General features: G+C 51.1%; 1 protein-coding gene across 1 annotated transcript in view; it reads left to right on the plus strand.

The window, feature by feature from the left end:
• Nucleotides 1–10,000, plus strand: part of sned1 (sushi, nidogen and EGF-like domains 1) — a gene marked incomplete at both ends in the record, with an annotated part of 36,199 nt that overhangs the window by 5,556 nt on the left and 20,643 nt on the right. Inside the window, 7 exons of the mRNA XM_080535960.1 lie at nt 2,826–3,113; nt 3,499–3,639; nt 4,862–5,024; nt 7,431–7,556; nt 7,895–8,008; nt 8,690–8,803; nt 9,526–9,639. Of these exons, the coding sequence (XP_080392086.1) occupies nt 2,826–3,113; nt 3,499–3,639; nt 4,862–5,024; nt 7,431–7,556; nt 7,895–8,008; nt 8,690–8,803; nt 9,526–9,639 (1,060 nt within the window). The remainder of the gene's footprint in view (nt 1–2,825; nt 3,114–3,498; nt 3,640–4,861; nt 5,025–7,430; nt 7,557–7,894; nt 8,009–8,689; nt 8,804–9,525; nt 9,640–10,000) is intronic.

Consider the following 10,000-nt stretch of genomic DNA (forward strand, 5'->3'; position numbering starts at 1 on the left):
TGTGTGTGTGTGTGTGTGTGTGTGTGTGTGTGTGTGTGTGTGTGTGTGTGAAGGGTAGAAGTTGTAAGACAGAGAGAGAGAGAGAGAGAGAGAGAGAGAGAGAGAGAGAGAGAGAGAGAGAGAGAGAGAGAGAGAGAGAGAGAGAGAGAGAGAGAGAGAGAGAGAGAGAGAGAGAGAGAGAGAGAGAGAGAGAGAGAGAGAGAGAGAGAGAGGGTCTCCAGGGGTATAGGGGTACAAAGCTGTTTGGTGACAACTCTCCCCTCTAAGTCAGCATCACATTTTCCCTTTTCTTCCTCTACTTGGTTTTCATCTGAATGTGTGACACCTTGTTCTGTCAAACGATGATGATAACTACATTATTAGCTATCATTAACTATACATTAGGGCAGTATGGCACCTGAGCCATGCTAGCATCACATGCTAGGAGGACTATTCACTTCAGGGTTTTTGATTTTGTGAAATGTAATTCTTTCCAGATGCTCCCAGAGAGATTGGACGAGGCGCCTCCCAGTATTGGAGAAGAAGAATAACTATTTAGTGTTCAGCCTGATATCCTCTGCTAATGCTGCTGTAACATGGGTGATTTCCAGACCGCCGCCACACTGCCACCACAAGCCTCTCATGAATGGCTGTGTGAAGGGTTGAACTGTGTGGCCACCCTCTCCTCTCTCCTATGCCATCTCTATGCCATCCCCTGTCTCCCTCAATCTCAATGAAGGGACCGATGGTATAGTGGTATCGGATAGTGCTTTGGCTGACCCCCCTGCCCTGCCCCTGCCCCCCCTCCCCCCCCCCGCCCTGCCCCTGCAGCCTGTAGTCTGTTTCCCCACATCAGCCACGTTCTCACCACACCACGCTGGTGCCGAGGGGAAGGCTGCGGTCGGGACATTAATTGAGCCGCCGCGGCGCGCCAAACAAAACTTCCTCTGCTGTTTTTACAGCAAAGTCAGTCCTCCGAACGATGGTTTCCATACGGGCAGGGGAGCGGAGCCCCGACCGCCTGACGGAGCTTTGTCACCGTCTCATGCCCCCGGGCCTGCAGGAGGAGAGGCAGAGGTCACACTGGCGATTAGACGAAACTGGATAGGCGGCGGGCAGCATGGTGGGGGAGAGGGTTAGGAGTTCGCCCACTTCTGCACCTGCAGGAGATAAGCAGGAGCAGGGTATGAATGAGGGGCTTTCAGACGGACGCTGCCACAGGCCAAGAAAGCTTTTCCCTCTGCTCAGATCAATAGTTATGTTCTCATGGCCCTGGTGGAGGATGTGTAGTTGAGTGTGGTTGGTTTAGAGGGGTGGTTTTCCTCACCCTTCTCTGTCTAGGATATCATCGTTCACTCAGGTTCACAGGCGTGTTGTGGACCTGAGACCAGGCCAGCCAGAGACAGACAACCAACAAAGGGAGTTTATGGGAATCGCAGATTAAACAAGTAAACAGAATGAACGAATCCTCCTCTTCATCCTCCTTTCCATTGCTATCTACATCATTATGATTCCATATCATTCTCTCTCCATTCGACAATAAACATTTCCTTTAATCCCTCCAAATGCTTTATTTACAAGCCTATGTCCTCATACCCCTCACCCCTCACCTTTTCAGGATGTGGAGACACTGTAGTGTGCTGTACTATACTGTAGTTAGCAGGTGTAGGTGGAGGTGCTGTGCTGACTGGGCATTTCTCACACAGGAAGTTGTAGTCAACAGTGCTGAGGGCTGGCAGAGGCTGGAGGTGGCAGAGGCTGGAGGTGGCAGAGGCTGGAGGTGGAGGTGGAGGTGGAGGTGGAGGTGGTTAGGGTGGAGGTGGTTACTCCAGGTTACTTTAGCGTTTTTAAAAGGATGTTTAGAGACAGAAAGGCGTTCCCCCTGGAGTGGCCCAGGCCCAGGGCCAGGGCAGGTGTGTGTGAGTGTGTGTGTGTGTGTGTGTGCGTGAGTGTGTGTGTGTGTGTGTGTGTGTGTGTGTGTGTGAGCGTGTGTGTGAGTGTGTGTGTGTGTGTGTGTGTGTGTGTGTGTGTGTGTGTGTGTGTGTGTGTGTGTGTGTGTGTGTGTGTGTGAGCGTGGTGCCGCAGCCATCAGGTTTTCTCAGCTGGTGCTGCCGTGCCATCTGACAGAACAAAGAGCGGCCCTGTCTGTTCTTACATGGGAAGTGCATATCCGCTACGGGAGCCTCCCCTGCCTGCCCCGCGCTGCTGTTCACTCCACACTGTCAACAGACGTGTCTGTACACCTTGGCCGCTCTCCCTCGGTCCCCTGCAGAAGACTGCAGGACCGCTTGGCCCTCTGCCCTCGCTAACCTTTCAGAAGCACAAAAGGCTAGCCTGTTGAACGTAACCAGTTCATTTTGACATAGACAGAAAGTTTATCTAGTGGCATGTTCATGTTATACAACATACAGTTATTTAAGATTCCAAAATGGAATTCTGTGGATCCTATGAGGCAGATAGAATGTTCCGAGACTGTCTTTGCTAGCTCTACATCTACTGCCCCCCAGCACTGCATCTCCTGAAGACACCCGCTTTTCCCCTCTACTGTGTCCCTAAAAACTTCTATTGCCCCCCCTGTACTATTTCTCTGTTTCTCCAGTGTCTAAATATAAAAGAATATAGAACTACTAAAACTAGGTTTAGAAGAAGGTGATAGAAGGTTTTTCCTTCTATCAGTGGCCCCTGGCCTGAGCTAGATTACTCTTCCTGCTACGACTGGTGGATTGATGATTCACTTGCTTAGTATTCAAATGTATCGACTGTAAGTCGCTTTGGAATAAGGCGTCTGCTAAATGCCAAACATGTAAAATGTAAATGTACTCTCTCCTCTCCTCTCCTCTCAACAGGTCAACAACAATGGCTTGGTCTCTTTCTTACGAGAGGTGTCTCAGTTCACGCCGGTGGCGTTCCCCATCGCCGGGGACCGGCGGGTCTTGGCGCCGTTCTGGGCAGATGTGGACAACCGTCGGGCGGGGAAGGTATTTTACAGGGAGAGCAAAGACCCCTCCGTCCTGCAGAGGGCCAGCGCCGACGTCAGGAGATACTTCTCGACCTTCCCAGAGTTCACAGCAACTTGGATCCTCGTCTCCACGTGGCACTACGTCACCTTCTTCGGAGGGAGCTCCTTCACACCGGTATGACTCTCAGATAAGCCCACTGTTGGATGGAAGAGAGAAATAGCTCTACTCGTGACGTTAGAATCATAAGGTTCTATCTCCGTTTTTGGTCAAAATTGAGTTTTTTACATAATCTGATCCATTAGATGTTTATTAATGCCTGTGTGGTGTTATTTTTAAAATGTTGACATTTTTGAGTTAGTAATTAATAAAGTACAAAGGTTCCATCTCACAAAACATAATTGAATGTAAACACTTTGACGCTCAATATCTCTGAACTGCCCTAAACGGAGATAGAACCATATCATTCTATCACACGTCACGCACTGTTGAATGGAAGAGAGGAACAGCTCTACTGTTCTACTGTTAGACAGCCTGTTTGACCTGTTCCACTTCTCCACAGGTGAACACATTTCAGGTGGTGCTCATCACAGATGGAGAACTGTCCTTCACCATCTTCCAGTACCATAGTGTTGCCTGGACCACGGGCATGCACGCCAGCAGTGGAGGAGACCTGGCTGGCCTGGGTGGGATCGCTGCACAGGTAGGGTTAGGGTCAGGGGTCACAGGTAGGGTCAGGGGTCACAGGTAGGGTTAGGGTTAGGGGTCACAGGTAGGGTTAGGGGTCACAGGTAGGGTTAGGGGTCACAGGTAGGGTCAGGGGTCACAGGTAGGGTCAGGGGTCACAGGTAGGGTCAGGGGTCACAGGTAGGGTTAGGGGTCACAGGTAGGGTTAGGGTTAGGGGTCACAGGTAGGGTTAGGGTTAGGGGTCACAGGTAGGGTTAGGGGTCACAGGTAGGGTTAGGGGTCACAGGTAGGGTTAGGGGTCACAGGTAGGGTCAGGGGTCACAGGTAGGGTCAGGGTTAGGGGTCACAGGTAGGGTCAGGGGTCACAGGTAGGGTCAGGGGTCACAGGTAGGGTCAGGGGTCACAGGTAGGGTTAGGGTTAGGGGTCACAGGTAGGGTTAGGGGTCACAGGTAGGGTTAGGGGTCACAGGTAGGGTCAGGGGTCACAGGTAGGGTTAGGGTTAGGGGTCACAGGTAGGGTTAGGGTCAGGGGTCACAGGTAGGGTCAGGGGTCACAGGTAGGGTCAGGGGTCACAGGTAGGGTTAGGGTTAGGGGTCACAGGTAGGGTTAGGGTCAGGGGTCACAGGTAGGGTCAGGGGTCACAGGTAGGGTCAGGGGTCACAGGTAGGGTCAGGGTTCACATAGAGATCCTCACACACCATGTTGTGATTAATGTGTCGTTCATATCTCACCTTGATTACCACGTAATGTGTAGAAATATACCATTTTATTTGTTGTTTGTTGAGGAAAAACTCAAACAAGCCAGAAAAATCCTCATATGGGCATCGTACTCATAAACTCATAGAGCTACATATAGAGCTACATATAGAGCTACATATAGAGCTACATAGAGCTACATATGGCAATATAGACTAAGCCTGTCATCCTGACCACCCCTGCAAACTCAGTGTTCTGTTGGGACGTTCTCCCTGTCCTCCCCTCTGCTCTCCTCCCTCTGTTCTCCTCCCCTCTGCTCTCCTCCCCTCTGTTCTCCTCCCTCTCCTCTCCTCCCTCTCCTCTCCTCCCTCTGCTCTCCTCCCTCTGTTCTCCTCCCCTCTCCTCTCCTCCCTCTGCTCTCCTCCCTCTGTTCTCCTCCCTCTGTTCTCCTCCCTCTGCTCTCCTCCCTCTGCTCTCCTCCCTCTGTCCTCCCCTCTGCTCTCCTCCCTCTGTCCTCCCCTCCCTCTCCTCTCCTCCCAGGCAGGTTTCAATGCTGGAGACGGGAAGCGCTATTTCAACATCCCAGGGTCTCGCACCGATGACGTGGTGGACGTGGAGGGAACCACCAACGTCGGTTTCCCCGGGCGATGGGTCTTCCGTATCGACGACGCCATGGTGAAGGTGGGCGGCTGCAACGACTCTGGTAAGTTGGAGAATAATAGGTGGGGCTAGGGGGGCTAGTCTACTGCTGAGATTTTGAGTTTGACACCAGATTGACAGCTGCAGGTACGAAGCTGTACATGAGGCTGATGTGGGAACCTAGTCTCCTGTGTAGTGTCCGTGACTGGGGTGAGAGGCGTGTCCACAGCACTGCTCTGGACGAATGTAGACAACTGGCAGGCCGGAAAGGTCTTCTACAGGGAGAGCAGACACCGCTTTTCCTGGAGGCCTTCGATGGTGGGGAGTTGGGCACCAGTGATGTACTGGGAGGTTTTCACCACCAGTTGCAGCAGGGCCTTCCAGTCAGAGACAGAGCATCTGCCATACCACGCTGTGATGCAGTTAGTCAGAATGTTCCCGATGCTGCGCTGATAGAAATCGACCAGAATCCTGGGAGGGAGACAGATCAGCTTTTTTCTCCTTTTTGACCAGCGTGGAGGAGTGAGAGGAGTTGAGGGTCCAAGAGAGATCCTCGGAGATGTGGACGCCCAGGAACTTGAAGCTGGAGACACATTCCACCTCCACCTCCATCCAATTGATGTAGATGGCGGTGTGTTCGTTCACAGCACCTAGCTTTCCTGAAGTCCACAACGATCTCCTTGGTCTTCATGGTGTTGAGGGCCAGGTTGTTGTCGACACACCATGCCGCTAAGGTGCTGAATCTCCTCCCTGTCGGTTGACTCGTCGTTGATACTTATCAGGCCTCTGCCACCGTGGTGTCGTCTACGAACTTGATGATGGTGTTAGAGCCATGCACAGGCACGCAGTTGAGGGGGAAGAGGGAGTAGTCTGCGGTGTCCTGTGGGACAGCAGTGTTCAGGGTCAGGGTGGAGGAGGAGGTGTGTTTGTCTGGCTTGACAGACTGTTGGGATCTGTTGGTCAGGAAGACCAGGGTCCAGTTGCAGAGGGAGGTGCTGATGCCAAGGTCACTGAGCTCGGTGACCAGCTCAGAGGGGATGACGGTGTTAAATGCTGAGCTGAGGTCGATGAACAGCATCCTTGCGTAGGCATTGTTTTTCTCCAGGTTAGTCAGGTTGGAGTGTAATGGCGTGGAGATGGGATTGTCTATTGACCTGTTCTTATGGCAGATGGGATCTAGTGTGGGGGGTAGGTGGGCTTTAAGGTGAGCCAGGACCAACCTCTTGAAGCACTTCATGGCGGCTGTGGCGCAGGAGGTAGAGCAGCTGTCTAATGATCTCAAGGTTGGCAGATTGGCGGTTCAAGCCCCGGCTGGCCACATGTCGAAGTGTCCTTGGGCAAGACACTGAACCCCAAAGTGCTCCCAGTGAGCGGGCCGGCGTGTGTGAGCGTTGGTGTGTGAATGTGTATGTGAAAGCCGGCGGCTTGCATGGTAGCTTGCCGCCATTGGTGTGTGAATGTGTGTGTGAATGGGTGAATGAGAGGCCGTTGTAAAGCGCTTTGGATAAAGGAGCTATATAAGTGCAGTCCATGATGGGAGTGAGTGCAACATGGTGGAAGTCATTCAGGCCCGCTGCAGCAGGACTATTCAGCACCGCTACGATGGCTGCTGACTTGAAACACATGGGAACACCTGCCCGGGCCAGTAACAGGTTAAAAATGTCAGGACATGGCCAGGGTTGCCTTTGGGGCCAGCAGTCTTGCTTGCATGCACCTTGCTCAGTGCGTGTCACACATCAGGGGTGGAGAGAGTGTGAGGGGCGGATCGTCTAGGGCGGTTATCCCGGTCAAAGCGAGTGTCGAAATGGTTGAGCTCAATGGGTATGGAGGCAGAGCTGGTAGGAGAGGCGTGATGGTCTGGATGCCTTGGCACATGTGTTGGGGGTCAGAGTTGCTCTGAATGTGCTTGGCCTTCCTGATGCCCTTCTTCAAGTTGGCCCTGGATGAGCTGTCGGCCTCTGGCCAGATCTAGCGTGATCTTGCGTGCCTTCAGCCGTAAGCAGACCTCACTATTCATCCACAGGGTTCCCGCACTGGTCTTAAAAAGCCTTAAAGTTATTAGGTCTAACAATTTTGCTGCTAGGTCTAAAAAATTTGATTAGCTTGTCCTGCAAGGAAATCAGTCCGACCACATCTCTGTACGTGGAAATGAATCAAGTTGTAACCCAAAAAATGCCAATTCGCTGCCCCCAGGAGAAATTATCGGCGAACTAAGCTACGGCAGGATGACAAAAATCTATGGTGTTACGAATAGGTCTAAAATTCTATTCAAAGAGGTCTAAAAAAGGTCTAAATAGATCTTACATTTGGCTTGTTGAAACTTGTAGGAACCCTGCATCCAAGGCTTCTGGTTGGGGAAAGTTCTTATATTTTGCTACTAACTTTACCATAGAAAACAACTCTTTAGCTTGATGTTTGTTTGTGAAGTTAAAGTATTGATAACTGTTGTATTGTCCTACTTCTTCTGCAGCGTCAGTGTGCCCCCACCTTCGACCCTGTATGAACGGAGGTCGCTGCATCGACGACTGCATCACTGGCAACCCCTCCTTCACCTGCTCCTGCTTGGCTGGCTTCACTGGACGACGGTGCCAGATAGGTGAGTTATTGACGTTGACACCCGTCACCCCCCCTGCCCTGGCCTGGCCCTGCTGGTCTACAGTACAACACAGCAACTCATCCTCCCAGGTCAGCTCAAGCTCCGCCAGGAAAGAGGATGTCAGCTTGTAAAAGCTAGATTCCACCTGACTTGCCAAAGGACAACCTGATAAGATATTTCCTTTAGTCACATCTGCTTGTAATACACATACCAGGGACACTGCCAATCTTTTTGCTCAAAGCTCTTGGACAATTCATTACTTTCTAAGTCGGCCTGTTTTATTCTCCTTGTATGTGTTGGTAGCAGTCATCTCTCAGAGTTTTTGTTTCCCCGTGTAGACGTGAATGAGTGCGCCTCGTACCCCTGCCAGAATGGAGGGACTTGCACGGACGAGATAAACGCTTTCATCTGTCAGTGTCCGCCGGGATACACTGGGACGCTCTGTGAAACAGGTGCCACCTCTCCCTCCTCCGTTTCTTTCACCACTCTCTATCTAGCTGTTGTTTCGTCATTGACAATGTCAATAGAATATAAAGCTATTCTTTTAATTCCAAGCATTGAATTACCCTGTTTACAGTATTTGATGGATGCAGACACGTGAACATGATCAATATCTTCACCCTGTTGCTCAGCTCCTTCACAAGTGTGTCCCTCTTTCTACCACATCTCTTTGTCCTCTCTGGGGCTGCTCTCTCTCCTTGCTGCCTCTCTCTCTCTCTGCCTCTCTCTCTCTCTCTGCCTTACAATATTTGATGGTTATGCAGAGACACGTGAACATGATCAATATCTTCACCCTGTTGCTCAGCTCCTTCACAATGTGTGTCCCTCTTTCTACCACATCTCTTTGTCCTCTCTGGGGCTGCTCTCTCTCCCTGCTGCCTCTCTCTCCCTGCTGCCTCTCTCTCCCTGCTGCCTCTCTCTCTCTCTCTCTCTGCCTCTCTCTCTCTCTCTCTGCCTCTCTCCCCGTTCCCACAGTCCAGCCTGTGGAGATGCATCAAACCCCCTCTAATACCTTTCACAGCCAGCAGCACATATTTGCAGGGTGAGGGGAGCGTCGTGGCGGATATATTAATCAGCTGAGTAAATATCCCATGAGTGTGTCTGTGTGTCTCTTTGTGTGTTGCTGCCTGCAGACATTGACGAGTGCAAAGACAGACCCTGCCTCAACGGCGCGCTGTGTGTACAAGGTGTCGGCAACTTCACCTGTGTGTGTGAGCGGGGCTACACTGGGGCTCTGTGTGAGACAGGTGAGTAGGGGGGGGTTGGGCTTCTCAGGGAGGAGGGATGGGCAGGGGGAGGAGGGGGTGGGGGGGAGGGGGATGGGGTCCCTGGTTTTTACATTATACTTTGTCTGGCAGAGACTTTCCCTTCCCAAGCTACTTGACCAAATAGCTTCAAGCTACAGATTACAGTTGAATTTGAGGAGTTGCAAAACGAATTCCCTTTGGATTCTTAGTTTTTTCTTCTTCTTCTTGGGGCACAAAGTGTAGCTGCAGACCTGAGAGAGTGAGAGTTCACTATACTCTGGGTCGATTATCAAACAGAGGTTTTTAAGGACTGCAGCCTAGCCCAGTTTCTCGGTGTATCGCTCTGAGCTCTGAGCTCTGAGCTCCCTACATGATGGGTTATTGATGAAACACGAGCTGGTATGGGAGTTAAACTCTTGGCCTCTGTACATTTCGTGAACTCTTGTTTCTACATGAGACCGGATTACTCTTAATACCAGACACCTGGTCAGTGTAACCGTATACCTGCCGAAGGGAAGTTCACTCTTCTGATCCGGCTCTGTGTCTTCTGAGAGCAACACCCATGCAGGCTGCACCATGCTGTTCCACGTAGAGATGGAAGGGAGGCTTCCACATGAAATTGATTCCTACAGTATCCTGGAACTGTTTCCATTAGAAATTCCCACATGGATAAAATATGGGCTTGTAATAACAGTGTGTGTTTGTGGTGTTTGTGGTTCCAGACGTGGACGAATGTGGGTCTCAGCCGTGTCAGAACGGAGGAGAGTGTACGGATCAGGTGAACAGTTACACCTGCACCTGTCCTGCGGCCTTCAACGGCACACACTGTGAAACAGGTGAGCGCTACACTCCTGAATCTATTCAACGGACTTTGACTGACTCTGCCTGCCAGTCAACGCACAACCATTCCACTCCCTCTGTTTTAATTTCCCCTTCTGTTAGGGAAAAATGGTTCATGGTAGAAAATGTTTATACAGCCAGGAAGCCTACTTTCTTTCTCCTCTCTGTTTGGCTTCCTGTAATATAACATTTTTCCAAACTGGGACAGGCGCAAAATGAAATCTGACTAAACCATTCTAGGGTGAAATGGGTGACTGTGGCTAGGAACTCCTTGTTAGGAGGGACCTGATGTGTTTGTTGAAAGGTTTTGCGGCATCTCCTGTTTTCAGAGTCTCAGCATTAGTGTGGTTGGTTAAT

Source organism: Nansenia antarctica (genome assembly GCF_963989245.1).
Source record: "Nansenia antarctica genome assembly, chromosome: 7".
Taxonomy (NCBI): Eukaryota; Metazoa; Chordata; class Actinopteri; order Argentiniformes; family Microstomatidae; genus Nansenia; species Nansenia antarctica.